We start from the raw sequence: 20,400 nt of genomic DNA on the forward strand, positions 1-20,400 counted from the left end.
GAAGAGGAGGCTGAGGGGAGACCTTATTGCTCTCTACAACTACTTGAAAGGAGGTTGTGGAGAGGAGGGAGCTGGGCTCTTCTCCCAAGTGACAGGGGACAGGACAAGGGGGAATGGCCTGAAGCTCCGTCAGGGGAGGTTCAGTCAGGATATCAGAAAAAAATTTTTCACAGAAAGAGTCATTGGGCACTGGAACAGCTGCCCAGGGAGGGGGTGGAGTCACCTTCCCTGGAGGTGGTTAAGGAAAGGGTGGATGAAGTGCTTAGGGACATGGTTTAAGGGAGTGTTAGGAATGATTGGACTTGATGATCCAGTGGGTCCTTTCCAACCTGGTGATTCTGTGATTCAAGTTGTGCCAGAGAGGTTTAGGTTGGAGATTAGGAAAAGTGTCTTCATAAAGAGGGTTCTCAGGCACTGACAGAGGCTGCCCAGGGAGGTGGTGGAGTCTTCATCCCTTGAGGTGTTTAAAAGTCAGGTAGACGAGGTGCTCTGAGATATGGTTTAGTAGTGGACAGGTGTGGTTTGACTCGATGATCACAAAGGTCTTTTCCAACCAAATGATTCTGATTCTGTGATCTCTGCGTCTCTCCTTGCTTCTGAGAGAGTGAGGCTGGGAAATGCATGGAAACAACAGGAGTTGCAGCTTGTGCTGGTGTTAATGGGGCTTTCACCCTATAAACCCAGTCAGGGTTGGGCTTCTTGGGCATTCCACTTGCACGGAGGCATTGCTTTCTTGCCAGTGATGGATGTCAGCTCTCTGCCCTGTCCTAACTGCTTTCAGCAGCAGTTTGGCTCCTGCAGAGGACAAACTCTTCCTATAGTCTGTAGGCAGAGAGTACCTTGGGGGTGTGAGGAACTGCAGGGTGAGCACTGGGATCTGTGCCAAACTCCTGCAGGCTTTGTGGTGGTGGGGGATCATGGATGTACATCCATGTGCCTTTATGAACTTGGAGAAGGCTCTATGCTTTTGCCAAGACAAGATGAAGAGCTCTGCTGCGTTGGATCAGTGCCCTCTCCACAATTGCATTGTTTGGTCCAAACCGTGTGGGCACTGACACAGGAAATATTTTGGGGCAAAACAGTGTTGTGTAACACTTCCACAATGAAAGTGCTGAGAGGTGTCCTCGGCCCTGTTGAGAATAGCACCGATGAAAGAGCAGCACGTGTATCCTCGTGCTCACTGGGATAGCAGTGTGTGTGTATGGAGGGGAGCTCTGCCCCTCTGGCTGCTGCATGCAGTGAGGGCTCCTCGGGGACAAAAGGTTGGAGGGGCTGCAGCAGCAGGGGGGCAGGAGACGGATGCAGAGCCACATATGAACATCTTGTCCTTTGCATCCTCCTTCATCTGTCGCTTTGGAGTGCGGGCCATGGCGTCTCTGAGGGGAAAAAATGCCCAGAAATTCCACTGCCCCTTCAATATCGTTTCTGTTTTACAGTGAGACAAAAAAGGTCCCTTTGTGTAAGAGCTGAAAGAAATAGCCCAGTCCCACAGCCTCTCTAAAATCTTAATGTCAACTATTTGTCTCCTTGTGCTTTCACATAAACAAGTGCTTTCTCCTGAATATCTGCTCTGGCTGCTCTGCTGGCTTGGTATTCCTGCTGCTCCGTGGTGCCTCTGGAATGGACAACCTGGCGCCCTTGTCCGCCTCCTGGCCAGGCTTGTGATGGTGGGGAGACACAGGACTGGCTTGGGGGAATGGGGGCCAGAGGCTAGCAAGAAAAGCAACTAAAACTGGGTTTGAAAAGAAATGAACAGTTTCAAGTACTTTTAATTCAAGGGCTGCTGCTTGTCCAAGGGCAGGGGACAAGCTCTTGCTTACAGATCTGAGCACAACCCCAGGCAGGCTGGTGAAGCCTCCCTCTTTGCACCAGCTTGGACCAGTGCCTCGCTCTGCTCTTGCCAGGGCATCTGCCGTCTTGCTCTGGGGTCAGATGTGCCCCTGGCTGAAGGGACTGTCAAATCAAGAACGCTGCACAGACCGCAGCAGCTGAGAAACCGCCCCTTCTATTTTAGTTGCTGTTTGCATATATGCACTGAAGCGTCTCAGGCATAACACTGATGGTTCCTATCTTGAAGTCCACCTTTTTTTCCTATCATATTCCCCTCCCCTTCATAAGAATTAAAATTAGAAGTAAAAAAAGACTAGAATGTTGTCTGCGAAGTAAAATTGATTTAGACTGTGATGTCTGTGCCAGCAGAGCACCTATGGTTATTCTCTCAGCTGCACCATGCACATGTGATGCTTGGTGTTCCTACTCTCAGTGTGTAACCCAAGAGATCTCTGGGCGCAGTGTAAAACACATCCCATGGAAGTCAGGGGATGCAGTGCCTGCAAACTGCTGCTGCTGGGGAAACCCTGATTCTTGTCTCTCTCATGCCTTTGTAAGTGTTCGGGGTGAAGTGGTGATACATGCTGAACTTCTAAAAACACAAAATAAAAGCTTATTTCAGAGTTTGCTTTGCAGCACGTGGTTTCCTTTCTCCTCTTTGCTTTTACTACTTGCTCTGGGCACTGTCAGAACAACTGGACTCATAAGCAAGAGCTTTGGCTGTTTTTCAGGGCAAGATCTTGGCTAGCTGCTCTTGGGTCATTGTAGTTTACCTTATGGTTCAACTTGCAGTGCCCTTGGATGCAATGGATGAGGGCTTCTCGATTCCACCTGGTGTCAGCTGAAGCCCATCCTGGAATAAATGGAAAGAAACCCCATATGCCAAGCTATTTGATTCTTCCATTGGTTTTTCACCATAGTCCTAGCACCCAGGCAGGGTTTCTTCCCTTTTGTGGGATCTGTCATGGGGATCCTTAGTCTCTGAATGTCTTGCTGCCTGTTCTGTGGATCTCTTCCTTTTCCAGCACTCTCAGAGCCTGTGATTGTCTCTTCCTGTCTTTATCGCGCACCTTCCCAGTTCTCATGTATGGGGAGGAGTTTGGATTGGAAGCAGTTCATGGAGAATTTCAAGCAGTAAAATCAGATGAATAAATGAATAAAGGGGAGTTTTGTTGCTTTTATCCTTTCATCAGCTTTATTTGGTTCTCAGCAGTTCATTTTGCAATTGCTGTTCCATCTGGTTTCTTTCTGAGGGTCAAGTTGAAATCCTGCTGAAGACAAGAGTAAACTGCTGTTGAGTAGTGCAGGACTGGTGAGGTCTGAGGTTGACTTCTGGCAGAGTAGAACTAATTTCTCTTCATGTTGTGTGAAATGAGAGGTTGAGAAACCTTTGGACAGGAACCTTGGAGACAGGAAATTCCTGGACTGACGATACCCCAGGATACCGCAGCAAAAGTTAAGCTTGTAAAAGAAAGCTGAGGAGGGGCTGTTTATCAGTGTGCAGAAACGGGACAAGTGGGAACGGTGTTCATCTGAAAGAGGGGAGAGATCTTAGGGGGAAATGCTTTGCTGTGAGGATGAGGAGGCCCTGGCCCAGGTTGCCCAGAGCAGTGGTGGCTGCCCCATCCCTGGAGGTGTTCAAGGTCAGGCTGGATGGGGCTTGGAGCAACTGGATCCAGGGGGAGGTGTCCCCATGGCAGGGGATTGGAAGTGGATGGACTTTGAGGTCCCTTCCAACCCAAACTATTCTATGATTCTGAAACACATTGTTAAGATACACCCAGTGGTGTTTGTCAGCTTCCCTGGAGGGATGGATGTGGTCCCTGCAGGACATGGGGAAGAGGAAAGGACTTCTGCTGCTGCTGTCTTCCTGATTTAGAGCAGCACTTTTCAGTGCTATGCTTCTTTGTGGCTGTAGAAAATAGATCTTCCAACTTAGTCTTTTAACTGAAAAGACTCATGTCAGTGGAAGATAACATGTTCTCCTTCCCCAGCTCAGCCTTTTCCACTGATGTGGGTGTCTTGCGGGCTGGCTTTGTGCTGCAGGAACGTGTATGCCTGTAAGCTGCTGGGACGGGATGTGCTGCCCATGTTCCCATGTCCAGAGTGAAACAAGCGTTGCATCTTCTCCCTCTCCACCCCAGCCTTTGGAGATGTTGGCTCCTGCAGGCCAGAGCACCCCAGCCAAGAAGATGGGAAACACATGGCCAAAGCCCAGCAAATGGGAACCAGAGGCTGGGGGCCCAGAGCCTGTCAGCAGGGGCCATCTTAAAAACAAATGAAATAACAGAGGGGAAAAATAGTTCTAATTATTGTGAACTTTAAAAAATACAAAATAAAAGCTTATTTCACAGAGTTCGCTTCACAGTATGTAATATCATTTCCCTCCCATTTGCATTTACTACTTGCTCTTGGCGCTGTCAGAACAACCTGATTTATAAGCAACAGCTTTGGCTGTTTTTCAGGCGGGTCTCTCTAAATATAAGAGTGTGAAAACTGTCCCGCTGCCAGCACCGCTCGGAATTAAAACTTGTAGGAGTTGTAGCGTGAAGGAAAGTGCTGGGTGCTTTATAACTTCAACGTCTTTCATAAAAAGCAACTCTCCCTCCTTTCTCTTGGGATACTTTTTCCTTTTATTACAGTGAATATATCAGCCCGTAGTTGGAGCAAATAAAACAAGCAGTGGCTGTTACCTTACTGTTTCCCTGCTACCGGCTCCCTTGTGCACTATCAGCAGAGCTGTAGATCACGACAGAGATATTTGACCAATGGGTTTAGCAATGGGGCTTTGTTTAAGCTTTTCTTCCCATCCTGAAGAGGTAAAGAAAATGAGCAAAATGAAACATAACACAATGGCATAGAGCAGAGCCTGCTAATTGTAGGTTAATTAACAGTGAAATCTGTAAATGGGGGAAGTTTTAATTGAGAGCCTGAACAAAACTTAACTGGGCTTTAGTGTTCTTACTAATAAAGAAATGCTCTGTTCACTGTGTGATGATGTTTTTGATGAAGGGTCTGGAGGCCATGGTTTGTTTAGTCTGGAGAAGAAGAGGCTGAGGAGAGACCTCATTGCTCTCTGCATTTCCCAGAAAGGAGGTTGTGGTGAGGTGGGTGCTGGGCTCTTCTCCCAAGTAACAAGTGATAGGATCAGAGGAAGTGGCCTCAGGTTGTGCCAGAGGAGGGTTAGACTGGATATTGGGAAGACTTCCTTCACCAAAAGGGTGTCTCTTGCTGACACTCTTTTGCGGTGAAGCCCAGGGAGATGCTGCTCAGGGCAGTGTTGGAGTCTTCATCCCTGGGGGGTTCAAAAAGTGTTGTGGCCATGGCACTTGCAGACATGATTTAGTCAGTGCGGTGGGGTTGGATTTGGTGATCTTGGAGATCTTTTCCAACCTAAATGGCTCTATGATTCTGTGTATCTCTTTAAGAACATCATCTCATGTGCACCCTCAGCAAGTTTGCAGATGACACCAAGCTGAGTGGTGTAGTTGCCACATTGGAAGGATGGGATGTCATCCAGAGGGACCTCAACAGACTGGAGAAGTGGGCCTCTGAGAACCTCATGAGGTTCAACAAGGCCAAGTGTAAGGTCCTGCACCTGGTTCAGGGCAAGCTCCATTTACAGTACACTATGGGGGATGACGTGCTTGAGAGCAGCCCTGCAGAGAAGGACTTGGGGGTGCTGGTCGACAAGAGCCAGCAAAGTGCGCTCACAGCCCAGAAACCAACCGTATCCTGGGCTGCATCAAAAGAAGCATGGCCAGCAGGGCGAGGGAAGTGATTCTGCCCGTTTATTCCTCACTTGTGAAACCTCATCTGGAGTACTGTGTCCAGTTCTGGAATCCTCAGCGTAAGAAGGATATGGAGCTGTTGGAACGGGTCCAGAGGAGGACTACAAAGATGATCAGAGGGCTGGAGCACCTTCCCTATGAGGTCAGGCTGAGAGAGTTGGGATTTCTCTGTGGTGTTTCTCTGTGGTGCTGTGGGTGAAGGTGGTGAGCCCTTGTACTACTGTGGGAAAAGCGTTGGGTCCCATCCTTCTCTGCCCTCCTGTGTTCTGGTTTGGGGAACTATGGCAGCTCCCACCCTGACCCAAGCCCAGAGAAGACTCTTGGCTTTCATACTTGGTCACAAGGTGACCTAGAGGGTCTGGAGGACACTGCATACCGAATCCCTCTGCAGGAACTTGAAAGATATAAAAAATAACTGCAGCCGTGGCACATGGACACTCAAGAGCTAGATGTTTGTGTTGGTGAAAAGGATAGAAACAGATCTCTGGATCTTCAACTTTACCAGATTCTTGGAGTTTAAGAGGATTTCCATTGATGACTTGAAGTGGCCTGGCTGACTCTCCTGAGCCAGCTGGAAGGGTTTTAACATTGAGGGGTTTGCAGCGGTCTGCAGACAATAAATGTCCAGAGAGAATGGTGACAGGTGTAAAATCAGCATCCTCGTAAAGCTCACGCTGTGTATACGTGCCTTTTGAGCCTAATGCTGTCCTCAGATGAATTCCACTTGACCTAAAGCTGAAAGTCTGGTTGTTAAGTTGGGAAGCTGCAGCCTGGTCTGAGGCTGTACTTGCCTCGTTAGCTCAGACAGGTTAACCTTACCTGTTATAGAGGAAGACAAGTCTTTATTCCCCTTGAACAGATGTGACACTTTGTCCCCACCCTAAACGGAGCTGCTGGGCACAGTCTGCCTTGTGAGCAGGATGGACACCCCAGCACTGCACAGCTGGTCACAGGTTGGGAGGGTGCTGCTGGAGGGCTGCCCATTGCTCAGGAGAATCGGGTCAACCTCCTGGATTCTCCGGTTTAGGTACCGCTCCATCGATGACAGCAAAAATAAAATCATCATTGATCAATGCTTTTGTGGATGGGGTTTTCGAAACCATTCGTTCCCACTGAAGTCAATGGGGATTTTGGGGGTTGGATGAGTTTTATTTCAGGAGGAAAAAGTTAAGCTGAGACAGGGTGTTATTACAGTCCCATTTCTAGATATTATATCTTCAAGGCCCTCCATGGCTCTCCACCTGGAGAGCTTCCAGCTGCGGGGTTTTTGTGGTTTTATGTTCCAGGGCTGGCATTTTCAGCAAAGGCACATGAAGTTCAACACTGCAAAACTGAATCTTTCGGGAGTGTCTGTGTGCACAGGGGCCTGGCTCTTATCTCAGGTGCTCTCAGCTGCCCTAAAGAAAGCCAATACTAAGCCAGCTTTATCATTGCACCTGAGCAGGTGATGTGCCTGCATACACTTGGGCTCTGATTGTTGTTTTTAGCCATTGTCTGACCTTGCTAATGCAGTCAGGTTCTGTTTTTGTATTTGGCATTGGCTGCTTATCCCAGGGAAAATAATTGGGGAATTCAAGTGTGCACTGAGACTCAAGAAAAGTGCAGGATTGAATGTGGGTGGAAAGCCTCACACAACCCAACTGCTGCCTCTCATGGTGCACCTACTGCTGAGGATGGGCAGCAAGAGCAGATGGTGAAGGATGTGAATTGGAAGCAGCAGGTAAATGCATGGGTCTAGGGGACAGTCCTGGCACCGGTGGCTGTACGTTCCAGGAGCAGCTAAGTCTCCTAGTGATTAGTCTGCAGTTGGCCACGCAGCTGGGCTGGTGGCTTGTGACAATGGGCCATCATGCGTGCCTTGTCTCAGCAGCACCAGGTGGTACGTGGGCAGGCAGCCCTGGTGCTGAGCTGGTCTCTGTTATCGGGGTAACATCGTGTCAGGGTCAGGTCTGTCACTAGAAACCTCCATCTGGAGGGAATGTACAAATGCCACCGTGGTGCTCTTCGATGCATGCTGGAGAGATCCCGAGCTGGCAGTAGGAACAGAGAAGCATGTGTTGGAGAGCTTCCCACTGGAGCGGTTCATGAGCAGATATCTCTGTGTGGAAAGCTTCAGATAATAAAGCCCAGGCAGGGTCTGCAGAGGCAATGGCAGGCAATAATCCTGTCACTGCAGCGTGAGAGGCGTCAGCCCGGTTCTGTTCTGGAAAGCCTTTACCAGGACAACACTGGAGACGGGTCTTGCACACAGGAGCCAATACACTTACAAGGATTCCTGGGGATGTTGTGAAGCCTTTTCTCCCTGGGCTCTGAAATGGCTTCCAGGCCAGTAGCCAAGGACAAGCTGTAAATACCGAATGCTGATGATCCCATCTTGTTTTGCTCTGAAATGTTGTCAGCTCCGGGCTTTCCCTTGGCATCTTCTCCCCAGTGCTTTGCATTCCTGTCCTCAGCTCCCAGTGCTGTCATGTATCTGGCAGTCTCCTGTCATGCCCTTGGTGGGAAGGAGTCTCTTCTGCAGTGGTCTCCACAGCGCCATAAAACAGGAAAAGCTAACAGATCCAGGCTGTGTGGTCAAGGTGGTGTCTGTGGCTTTTCTAATCATTGCTGGTTTGGAAAGGGCTAGAGACAAGGTCAGAGGAGAAAGATCTGGGGTTTTTTATCAGCCTCTGTCTCAGCAATTCAACATGGGCAACTTAGAAGGCAGATCCTGTGGCCTCGTCTGATGTTTTCTCCACCAGAGCACTCACAACTACACAGAAATTTACCTGACAGGTATCCAAACCCTATTCTGTCACCAAACACTCCCACCTCATCCAATATCCAAACTGGAGTTGCTGTCCATCACCCTGCTTTTTCTTTTCCCTGTTTAGGAAATTCTAAAAATCTTATTTTATTGCCCTGCGAGATGATCCTGGAGCAACCGAGCAACACAGCTGAGTCCAAGGACTCTTTGAAACCTCGGCCTACACAGAGATCACATAAGCAGCAGTATTTATCCAGGATCAAAATAATATTGTGCAAACATTGAAATATGAGGAGACACGCCTAGTGCATGCACGTGTTCTCCTGCTCTGCACCCATGAGCTTAGCTCTTCACATCAGAAACTCTTGAGCTGGGAACATCTGGCTTGGTGCAGCAAAGGTAAAGGTTCCAATGAAAACACCAGGCAAGCAAGCGAGATGTGTGGGCTGGAGCCACATCTCAGCACCGTAACCCTTGTCCTTCCCTGTTCCACCACCTCGTTGTGCTCATTCCTTGCTTTTTTGATGCACAAGTGATTGTTTGGGTGCAGGACTAAGCCGCATCTGTGTTTGCTCTGCAAAACGTGCAGCACATGTTGTTTTGGGGATATATACAGAAACTGCTCGCCCTTCCCCTACGGCATGGTCCTCGCCCACGTTAGGCTTGGGTTTGCTTTGTTAGGAGCTGGTGCTCCTGGTGGCCTTTGCAGTCACCCTCCCTGACCCCCTGGTACCCATCTCCCAGCTGTTTGGATCTGGCCGCAAGGTTTCGCTGCATCTCTGGGGTGAACAGCGTTCTTTCCACAGGCTTTGTTCCTGCTGAATTCAACTTACGGCTCAGCCCCGTGCCATGGCTGGGTGCCCAGGTTTCACTCTCTGTGTTTATTCATCATATAAAGACCTGAGCCACAGCCTATAGAAGTGGGGGGAAAGGGATCCAGATCAGCTCTTTTTGTGCTTCGCTAGGGTTGTTTGGTGCCTGATCCTGCTGTTTTATCCACCGCACTGCAGTGCTTTAGCTCACACGTGTGTGTGTTCCCCCTCATGTCAATGTGTCGTCTGTGATCGCCGCTCAGAGCAGCTCTCGGCAAGCTGGTTCCTTCTGCTGAGGCTGGGGGTGCTCTGTTCTCTGTCCTGGTTCTCCAGAGGATGGGCTGAGCCAGAACCCCTGAGTCATCAGAAACACTTGGAAAATAGTTGAATTGTCCTTTAACAAGACTTTTGTTTAACCCGCTCGGAGTGAGTTTTACAGCACATTAGCCTGATGAGTTCAATTGCAAACCAGTTCTGTAGCAGGAGTTAAACTCTGAATAGTGAGTCAGAACAGGCGTTTGAAGAGACATGGACTATCTCAGCTTGTCAAAATAAACATTTCCTTTAAGCACAGAGTGTGCCACTGTCTGAAAGCTCATAATTTAAAACAAGCCTTTTTTGGGTTTGACTTTCCCTGATCGTAAAGCTGAATGTATAATGTAGGTACAGAGCGGCCTAACTTTACAGCAACTCGGTTGCAGTGAAACTTTTTTGGTATGGAAACTCTTTTTTTTTCTTTTCCTGAAAACATGTCAGGCTGTTTCTATTTTTAAACTTCAGGAAGAGCCTGGGCTGCCTGTCAGACGATCGTCCTCGTACACTGCTACCCTGCTGTCAGCTGGTGCTTCACAGCGCTGTCCTGCTGGATCTGCTGATGTCTCCCTCGCAGGGAAGACGTTGGCTGTTTCTGGAGATCATGGTTCACGCAAGGGAAGCAAGCAAAGCCCCAGCGCCTGCCCTTGGCTTGCCATGAAACCCAGTTATTGTCAGCGGGCAACAGCAGGAGCGCTGGGTTGTGGCTGGGACTGCGGTGGGGCCAGGCAAGGGGAGCGCGGGGAAGGCAGATCTCAGTGCCAGCCACGTTCCTGCTGCACTAGTGGGAGCACAGCTTACGCAAAAGTAAATTCCTGATGCTTTGCACACTCACAGCCCATCTGGCACCAGGCACTGCATGGACAGAGGCTGCTGGAGTGGTGGCCAGGCAGCAGGTTCCTGGGCTTGAGAGCTTATGGGATGTGGTTTCGTGCAGAAGCCACTGAAAATACACTTTTCCTCCCTCCTTCTGTCCCTAAAGCTTGAGCAGAAGATAATCTGAAGCAGTGTATTTCTTTAAATGCTCTCATTTCTCCAAAAGTCGGAGGGAGCTCCAAGCTTTTTGGTTTTAATACCCTCCTGGAGCTGGTAGTGGGACCTTGGGAGAAATAAATCCATTGTAGCTTTGTTCCTGCAAGTCCCCACCTCTGAACAGCCAAAGCTGGCATGGTTTCCTGATGAGGACCCTGCGTATCTCAGATGAATGGCAGAGCCCAAACAAACCCCAGTGTGCTTTGCTTCTGTGTTTTTTCCCAATTGCACATCACAGCTTGGTCAGAAAGAACTGACCCTCAACACAGGTAGGGAGGAGAAAAGAGGCACTCATATGGGAAGTGCTCCAGCCTTTGGATTATCTCTCATGGCCTCCTCTGGATTCGCTCCAACAGCTCCATGTCCTTCCTGCACTGAGGTCTCCAGAACTGGACACAGGGCTCCAGGTGGGGTCTCACCAGAGTGGAGCGGAGCAGAGGGGCAGAATCCCCTCCCTCACCTTCCTGGTCTCTCTGCTTTGGATGCAGCCCAGGATATGAGTGGTTTCTGGTCTGCAAGTACACATTGCCAGCTCATGTGGAGCTTCTCCCCCAGCGCCCTAATCCATTCTCCTAGCTGTTTGTACTAAGTAAGGCTGTGTTTTAGTACTCTGACTGTCTAGTCATAATTACATTAGCTGTTTTAATACTGACCTTCTTGCAGCCCTTTCTTGGTCAAGGCAATCACACCCTGTGGTCAAGTATAGAAAATAAATAAAGTATAGAAATAAACATACAAGGGCTAGAAATAATGGGCATCATCTGTATTTCTTGCATGATTTTTTATTTTTAATCTTGATGCAGAGTAGCTACTTGCTGTGGCATTGCTATCTCATAGCACTACCCGGCCCTCCACTGCCATAGCAAAGCCACCACTGATCCCAGCTATAGTCTTTGGCTCCAAAAAGCATCCTTGGTGTCACTGAAGCAAGAAGCCTGGAGGTAACCAGCTATGTTCTCATGGTGTCTGTTTCTTGGGTTCCAGAGCATGCCCTGACCTCTGCTACCCTGGGTCTGCCCAGCCACCTCATCGAGTACCACCACCCAAAGCCTGCCTACACCACTTATGTGGCCCCTGTGGTGAAGAAGTTCATTGAGCAGGATGAGCAGAGAAAGGCTGCATTCAACCACCCAGCAAAGGCAGAGCCAAATGGAGAGTCTCAAGAAGCTGATTCTGAGGAGGAAACCCAAGTGCTGTCCATGCTGAGCGAAAGTAGCAGCACCTCTGTGACTGAGGAGGAGTCTGATGGAATACCCACAGCTGAGAGCAGTTTGCCACCACCAAATGTTTGCTACAGGGTTATATTTGCAAGAAAACCTCCCTCGTGTGTGCTACCATCTAGTTCCCTGGTACAGTCCAGCAAGAAGGAATGATCTGTCCACAGCTAGAAATAAAGAAAATAAAACGATGCTCTCAGGTGTTCCCCAGACTACATTAAACTGCAAATGCAAATCAAACTTAACTTTGACTCATTTGAATCAAAGCAGACAAGCACAAAAGTGGTGATATAACATTTTGCACTTTTCTGCCCTCAGGTCAGAAGGAAACCATAACCGCTGAAGTTGACTCCCTTGCATCGACAGCTGCTTTGCTTCTCGGAAACGCCCTGCCAAGGGTGCTGTGCAGAGGCCCCGCATGGAGGTGCGGATGCCTGCACGCCCACGCAGCCTGGCACACACAAAGGGCTGTTCTCTGCTCTCCTTCATCTTGTGACCCCGCTGGCATCGGTGCTGAGTGCCAGCAGCTGTTGTGGGGATTTGGCTGAGGGTAACAGCCTCTGGGGACTCTCTGTGCCTCTGCATCCACTCGAGATGTTGGAGGACTGGAGGAAAAGTGCACTGAAAACCACTGTCCCCACTCCTAGAAGTCATATGTTCATGAAGGAACATGGACTGGAAAGGAGTTTACAATGAGCACTTGCTTGTATGTTTACCTCTTTTCCCATGGCCTTCTGTACTTTGGGGGGGGGGGGGGTCTGTTCCTGTTGCATTTAGTGATCTCTGTGTATATGTACAAGAAGGAAGGACATGGATATGTTGGAGCAAGTCCAGAGGAGGGCAGCAGCATAGAATACAGAGTCATTGAGGTCGGAGGTGGAAAAGACCTCTCAGCTCATCCAGTACAGCTGTCAGCCCAACCCCACCATGCCTGCTAAACCATGTCCCCAGGTGCCACACCTGCACATTTTTTGAACCCCTCCAGGGATGGAGACTCCCCCACTGCCCTGGACAGCCTCTGCCAGGGCTTCACCACTCTGTCAGGAAAGACATTTTTCCTAACATCCAATCTCACCCTCCCCTGGCACAACTTGAGACCATTTCCTCTCTTCCTATCCCTTGCTACTTGGGAGCAGAGACCAAGACCCACCTCACCACAACCTCCTCTCAGGGAGCTGCAGAGAGCGATAAGGTCTCCCCTCAGCCTCCTCTTCTCCAGGCTAACATGACACTGGATGTGGATGGGAGGAGATGTAGAGTGTCTCTTGGGGTATGTATGCATGGAATTGACCCCCTGCATCTGTCAACAGATGTAGCTGCACCTACTTCATTATTATAATGTATAGCTGGGCGCCCTGAATTAATTGCAGCTCTAAATGACGTTTATTATGCTGTGGTTGCTCCTTGCCTGCTGTATTGAAGCCAGATGCTCAGGTCATTAAGTAGATATAAGCCAGGTGGTGACTGTCTTATTTAAGCCAAATAGGAACTGATTTCTTGCAGGTGTGAATGTGGCCATATATATGCCAGCACCCAAGAACAGGAGAAGACGGCTGGGGAGAATGGTGGCTATTGTGGTGTCCTGGTGAGGTTTTTAAGTGGTGCTTTGGGACTCAGTTGATGGATTGGCTGAATGCTGCTGAGGGTTTTAGGATGGTTTCTGTGCTCTTCAGCTGTTTGCTGAGCATGTCACGGGTGTTGCTGTGCGTTTAGAGAAATGTATCAGGATGATACACCTGCCCTGCTGAAAGGCACCTGGATCTGACAGCATGATGTGGAGGTGACAAACCCTCAGCAGCATGTGGGGCTGCTTTGAGGGAGATACTGTGGTCTAGACTCTAGATCAAGTCTGTGCAGTGTCTCTGTGCCTCTAGCCTGTTATTTTAGCATCACAAGTGGTGAAGTTGTTGAAGGATTTGTTACTGAGAACCTTCTATCTCTGAGTGCTTTTCAGCGATTGTGAGCACAGCAGGTAGAAACTAGAGATGGTTGGGGACAGAGCTAAGCACCGCTCAGCTGTAACACCAAGGTGTTTCTGAAATAGTGTTTCACAACCGTTTTGCGTCTGCATTCAGAATTTGACTCATCTGTCATCACACAACCACCCATGCTAATGGCAGCTCAAGGCAGGGAAGAACTCGCTGCTTTTCTCCTCTGCAAGTGCTTGTGTTTGAGCCCTGGAGGAACCGAGCTGCTGCCAGGGGTTACAGTTGGTAGCTCCTGGCTGGCTCGTGCCAAATGCTGCCAGCAGGACTCAACCTGTCTTCACCATGCTGCCCAGACAGAAGGGAGATGCTGCAGATTCCAAGGTGATGGAGTTGCTTATGCCTGCTGTTTTCTGATCTTTTGTAGCTCTTCCTTAAGCCTGTGGTGAGTGCGATGGGGGTCACAGCCTGCTGCAAACAGCCTTATTCTTACTAAGCTGCAGCTTAGAGTGGGTTCCCTGAGGTTATATGAAATTGAGGGGGAGATTGAAGAGGCAGGGAAGGCTGAACCTGGCTAACTGAAATCTTTGAGAGCGGTGACATCAAGTCAGCCTATAGCAAAGCTATGACCGACTGGAGTCACGCTTACTCGGTCATTCTTATTGGGGTCTAAGAGCAGTGGAAAACTTTGCCATGCAAAGTCCTGCACCTGGGTCTGGGCAATCCCAAGCACAAATCCAGGCTGGGCGGGGAATGGATTGAGAGCAGCCATTGGACTTGGGGTGTTGGTGGATGAGAAGCTCAATGTGAGCTGGCAACATGTGCTCACAGCCCAGAAACCAACCATGTCCTGGGCTATGTCCAGAGCAGTGGGACCAGAAGGGCCAGGGAGGAGATTTTACCCCTCTGCTCTGCTCTGGTGAGACCCCACCTGTAGCCCTGCATCCAGTTCTGGAGTCCTCAGCACAGGGAGCTTTTAGAGCAATTCGAGAGGAGGCCATGGGAGATGATCCAAGGGCTGGAGCATCTTCTGTATGAGGACAGGCTGAGAGACTGTTGTTAAGCCTGGAGAAGAGAAGGCTGTGGGGAGACTTTAAAGCAGCTTCCAGTACTGAAAGGGGCTCTTGATTAGGGAGTGCAGGATAGGATGAGGGGGGATTGAGATGAGATCTTTGGAAGAAATGTTTTGCTGTGAGGGTGGGGAAGCCCTGGCCCAGGTTGCCCAGAGCAGTGGTGGCTGCCCCATCCCTGGAAGTGTTCAAGGCCAGGCTGGATGGGGCTTGGAGCAGCCTGGTCCGGTGGGAGGTGTCGCTGCCCATGGCAGAGGGTGGAACTGGATGGGGCTTGAGGTCCCTTCCATCCCAAACCATTCCATGATTCTGTGTTTTTCATGCAAGAATTCCCTGTCCCCAAGAACTGCTTTGTCCCTCCTCCCAGGATGTAGGGATGCTTTTTTTTTTTTTTCCCCAGCATTTATGCTGGGTGCAGTTATGTTGCTCCAGGTCTCGGGAAGGACTCCATCTCAGTAGGAGCTTGGTATGATGTCAATGTTTCAAGTGGGTGAAGCAGAGGAGGGCAAAAATAGATATTTTAACATTTTTCCAGTTATGCCTTTTTGAAAAGGAATATTTATAGCTTGGTGCATGAACACAAGCTCTTTGTGAATCAGCTACGAATTGCAATGCAGTGTTCAGTCACTACATTACTCCTCAGACCTTCAGCTCTCAGACTCGGGACCTTTCTAGGCAGCTTTGACTTCCTTGCAGTGAGTGTCTCTGTCTCCCCATTCCACATCACAGTGCTGGAAGTGTTTTTCAGTGTAGACATGAGGCACCTGCAAGGATCTTGAGGTGTTGGGTGCTGGATCCCTTGCAGGAAGCTGGGCTGGCTCATTTCCATGGCATTGATGCACCACACTGGAGTCTGAGGCATGATTTTGCGATTAACTCTGAAGCCTAACGAAGACTGTGATCAGATCATTTTGTTAGGTAACTCCTTGCTGGATGCTGAAGGTCTGAATCTCTGCATTTAATTTTACCACTCTTTCCCGATCTGTGGAATTTGGATAACAGACTTTAACACACGGTTTAAAGTGCTTTGAGGCTTTTTCACAGCGATGCTGCCTGAGCCACCTCTCAAGGTCTTACCTTGCTTGCAAGGAGTTTTGTGTCTTGGTTTGCATCATGTGTGGCTAAATCTTTTTAGGGTTATTTTCCCCACTGTTCCAGCAGGAGTGGTAGCTTAGATGTTTGTGGCAGCTGAGGGGTTTTTGGAGGCCAGTGCTGACTCTTCTAAAAGTGTATTTTTCAAGAAGCCTGTCCTGCTGCCGCTTGGCAACAAGCACTGGCTGGTTTTGACAGCACACTCGGTATATGAACTGCAGAGAGATGGTGCCCTGAAGGGCTTCATCATGTGATGCTCATGTCCTGGGTGCATCCAGCACGGCATCGCCAGCTGGGCGAGGAGGGAATTGTCCCGCTCTGCTCCACACTGGGAAGGTCCCACCTTGGGAACTGGGGGCAGTTCTGGGCACCACAAGATGAAAAGGATCTAAAGGTCCTGGTGAGTGTCCAGAGGAGGGTGTGGAATTGGGGAGGGGTTTAGAGGGGAAATTGTGTAAGGAGGTGAGCTGAAGTCACTGGGTCTGCTCTGCCTGGACAAGAGGAGGCTGAGGGGAGACATCATCAGTCTGCAGCTTCCTCGGCAGGGGAGGAGTAGGAGCAGGTGCTGAGCTCTTCTCTCTGGCCACTAGTGACAGCACCTGCAGGAAGATGCCAGGGGAGGGTTACTTGGACATTAGGAAAAGGTTCTTCCCTGAGAGAGTGGTGAAGCACTGGAACAGCTCCCAGGGAAGCAGTCACAGCGCCAAGCCTGACAATATTGTAGAAGCCTTTGGCCACTGCCCAGAGCCCCCCAGCGTGGATGTTGGAGTGTCCTATGCAGGGACAGGAGTTGGACTTGATGATCCTTGTGGGTCCCTTACAACTGAGGACAGTCTATGACTTATGGGTCTGTTGTGGTACTTTGAAGAGCAGCTTGGTGGAGGGTTAACATGGACTTCTGTGGGAGGAAAATTCTCAGGTCTTTGTGATATAAAAACCATGCAGCATCAGAAAAAGTGAGGCTGACAATGTCTAGGTGCTCTGGGACTCTCTGCAGGTGGATGGTGGATTCAGTGCCTCACAGGGTGACCCTGCTGACAGGCTGAAAGCCTGGCACGCTCTGTCATGCTCACCATGACACTAAGCTCTGAGGATGTCTCCCAAATGTTGCTAGAGATCTTGATCTCTCCATAAACCATTTTTCATCAAACCTTGGTCAGATCTTTGGCTGGCTCTCCAAGCTGTCTAATGGGAACAATAAACTCCATTCTTATGGCTTGTCTCACACTGCCTAGCTATGTGCCAGCTCATCAGGTGCCCCATGCAGTGCTTGCAGGCTTGTTGCAAGCTCTGAGGTTGGCAATGCCATCCCTGCCCTCCCCCAGCAGCGAGTGCCTCTGCTGCATTGGCTCCTGGAGATGCAAAGCCTGGAATGATTTATTTCATAAGCCCTGTTTGGATTTCCTGACCTGCTCAGACAGACAAACTCCAAAGTGCAAGCTCTGGGTGCAGGAAAACCACCTGGGTGGCTCACGGATGTTGTTTGCAGTCCAAGGGTACTGCGGGGCAGCTTGGAAATGCAGTTCCACCACTAAAATGCATCCACTCGGCTTTTACACAACACTTTTATTTTGCTGTGTTTGTTTGTAGTCTGGTTCAAGGCTCATCTGGGTATCATAGCATGAATGGGGAACATGGAGAGGAGAGCCCAAATGCCTTCAGTCTTCAGCTGATTGTTTTGCTGCTTCTCTTTCCTTGTCTTCCCTATCTCCACTTTCAGCTGAGCTGCTTGTTAGCACAGTGAGGACAGGAGAAAACCTTGAAGACTGGAGGAGATTCCCCTGGCTCAAATACAAGGACAAATCCCTGTGCCTCACTCTCACCAACTCCAAGAAAAGCCTCCTTTAGCCCTTATCTTCTATGGGTGGCATCTGCATCTATGAGTCCAACCTTATTCTTGCAGTGTGAATTTTGGATTTATGATTTGGGTTGAACAAAGGATTTTTCCACTTTTCCTGTAAGGGAAATTTCTTCCTCGTTTTTTTTTTTTTTTTTTACAGTTTTCTTAATGCTTCTTAATTATTCTTAGAAATCTGAAAACCACAAACTGATTTTGGTTTCCTTCTGACCACAGACTTTCATCTTTTAAACAGACAAATAAAAGTTCTCTCCCCAGTGAGCCTGGGGAAGGAGAGCTAGACTTTCTCCTTGATCTTTAGCTGTGCTGGTATGAGACTGCATTATCTCTTTGGAAGAATAGCACTGAAAATAAGAAATATCTCCTAGAAAATGCAGGTTGTATGTTGAGCTGAAGGGAGCACAGGCTGTGAGCCTGTTCCAGGGATGCTGTCCTTGCTTGGGAGAAAGCTTCCACTCCAATGCTATTGCTTTTTGTTCAGATAGTGATCATAGTCTATAATATGTGAACAGGGTCAGAAGAAGATTCATGGCCAGCCTTGCTTGGCACATGTGGCTGTCCAGGGCAGAGCTGCAGCAGGGTCCACCTACCCTATGGCCCTTTCCTTTCGCAGAAGCTGTAGCATTTGTTCTGCTGGGATCAAGGAAGATTCGTCCTGCTCTAGTGGCAAAGCTAGGGATGAACAAATTGATTTAGTAGTGTGGTGGCATCCTGTGAGATGGGGTGTGCTATGGGGACTGCCACTGGCTGAAGAGGTACCAGTCCCTTGCTCACTGCACAGAAGTGAGGAGCTGTTGCAGAGGGGCTGGAGCTTAGAAACACCCATAGGATGTGAGGAGATCACTTGGTCCTTGTCTACAGAGGTGGGAACAATTGCAGTTCCACCTCTCCCCATCTGCCTCTGTGCTCTCTGCTTGACCACACTGACTGCATGCCAGGGGCTAGCAGGTGCTGCATGTGCAGGAAGAAGAACAGTGGCAGGTACATCTTAGCCTGTGGCCCTCTTGTGTATGACGGATGACTCTTACAGTCATCAGAAGCCAGAATTGGAGCTGTTGCTCTCCAAACACAAGTCTCTAAATGCCAGTGAGATGCCAAGGCTGTGCTAGCATAAAGGACAGCAGCTGGGAAAAGTCTTTTGATTTGCTATTGGGGCTTGACAATTCCTGCTGGATTCCCACTTTGGGCAGGGATGATTGTGCCCAGACCCCACAAGAGGACCTGCCAGCCTCTTGGCAGGGTGTGTGGAAGGCCAATCTGCTCCGCTCTTCTGTGGTCAAAAGATTGATGCTCCCTTTTAGCAGCCTCAGGAGACGGATGGCATTCCAGCCACCCATGGAAATCATGTCAGCTAGAGGCAGCCAGAAGATTGGGAAGTTTGTAAACGTGCCTGCCTGCTGTCACATCCTACACTTGCTGCTGCAGAGCAGAAAAGAGCTCATCATGTCACGTCTGTGCAGGATGCTTTGTTCCTCCATGGCCTACCCTTAAGGCTGCTTGGTTGTTTCACTATGCTGGACCTCCAAGAGTTGCTTTAAAATGAGTGAACATTGCTGATCTTTCTCAGAGAATTCAGCAGGGATAGCAAGACACCCCTGCCCTTGCTAGAAGGTTCTATCTGAAGGCATGGCAAGGTGTTTAAGGCAATAGATCCTGCTGCTCTTAATCTACAGCCCTGCCATGTGAGCTCAGTAAATGCACCAAAGCACAGCATAAACCCCACTGGGGAGCTGCCAGCCCAGTGTGTGTGGCTGTAGTGGCAGAGCTTGTGTTCACCAGGACCTCTATACATCTCTGCACCAAGATGGTGAACCATGTGGCTCTGTGCTGCCAGCACAGGCAGCAGCAACCACAGCCAGCAATGACCTGGAATGAGATTTTCTTCTCTCAAAGGGATCATATCTGAATTTGGGGTGCCTTATAGTGGGGCGGCAGCCAAGGCAAGCCCTGCTCTGATGTTCACCATGTCACTCCTCTCTGTTTTCCTTCTAACCAAGTGTGTTTCCTGCAAGATGCTCTAAGCAATTGAATTGCTGATGGTCTCTCAAAGCTGGAAGTGAGCTCTGCTATTACCCAGCCATTAGCAGGGCTGTGGGGAGCTCAGCATGGTGGAGAGGAAAAATATGGTCAGGGAAGAGAAACTCTGTGGTTGCCCCAGCTGTTCTGGGCTACTGGCCAGACTCCATTGGATGGATTAATGGCAAAGTACAATGATGATAACAAGAGATATCCTTTCCAATGGAGAGCTAATCCATGGCGAGCAGGGCTCTAGATTTGCTGATTCACTCTTTAATGGATAAACAGGGATGCTCTGCACACACTCCAGTGTCTAGACAAAGCAGGGTGCACAGGGAAAGGTGCTGCTGCAGAAAGCCAGACAGTTTGCGATGACACATGGCTGTGTGTCAGCACTTCCACCAGAAGCTTCCCCTCCCTGTAGGATCTGATAGAGGAATGATGTAGAAATGATAGGGTGTGCCTCTATAAAACCTGGGTGATCCAAGACTTGTTGTAACGGTGTCTTGAAACCAGATAACAGCAGGTGTAGTGTTTTTCACGCACAATGGTGTGGTTGGAAAGTGCTCTCGACTTGGCAAGTGGGAGCGAGCAGAGGTCACATCCTTCCCCAGGGAGTGGAGGTTATTGCTTGCTTTGATTGTTATGGGAAAGGCTTGAAGAATGCAGTGTACGATGCTCCATTTTGCACAGGCCTTT

The 20,400-nt window shown here is 49.4% G+C and overlaps 1 protein-coding gene across 1 annotated transcript in view; it reads left to right on the forward strand.

Annotated features, from left to right (window-relative positions):
• The window catches only part of LOC128854047 (CMT1A duplicated region transcript 4 protein homolog), a 28,930-nt gene extending 16,751 nt beyond the window's left edge, over window positions 1–12,179 (forward strand). The window contains exon 4 of the mRNA XM_054083762.1: window positions 11,508–12,179. Coding sequence (XP_053939737.1) covers window positions 11,508–11,896 — 389 coding nt within the window. The 3' untranslated portion in view covers window positions 11,897–12,179. The remainder of the gene's footprint in view (window positions 1–11,507) is intronic.
• Window positions 12,180–20,400: the final 8,221 nt, after the last annotated feature.

Source organism: Cuculus canorus, chromosome 18, assembly GCF_017976375.1.
Source record: "Cuculus canorus isolate bCucCan1 chromosome 18, bCucCan1.pri, whole genome shotgun sequence".
Classification (NCBI taxonomy): domain Eukaryota; kingdom Metazoa; phylum Chordata; class Aves; order Cuculiformes; family Cuculidae; genus Cuculus; species Cuculus canorus.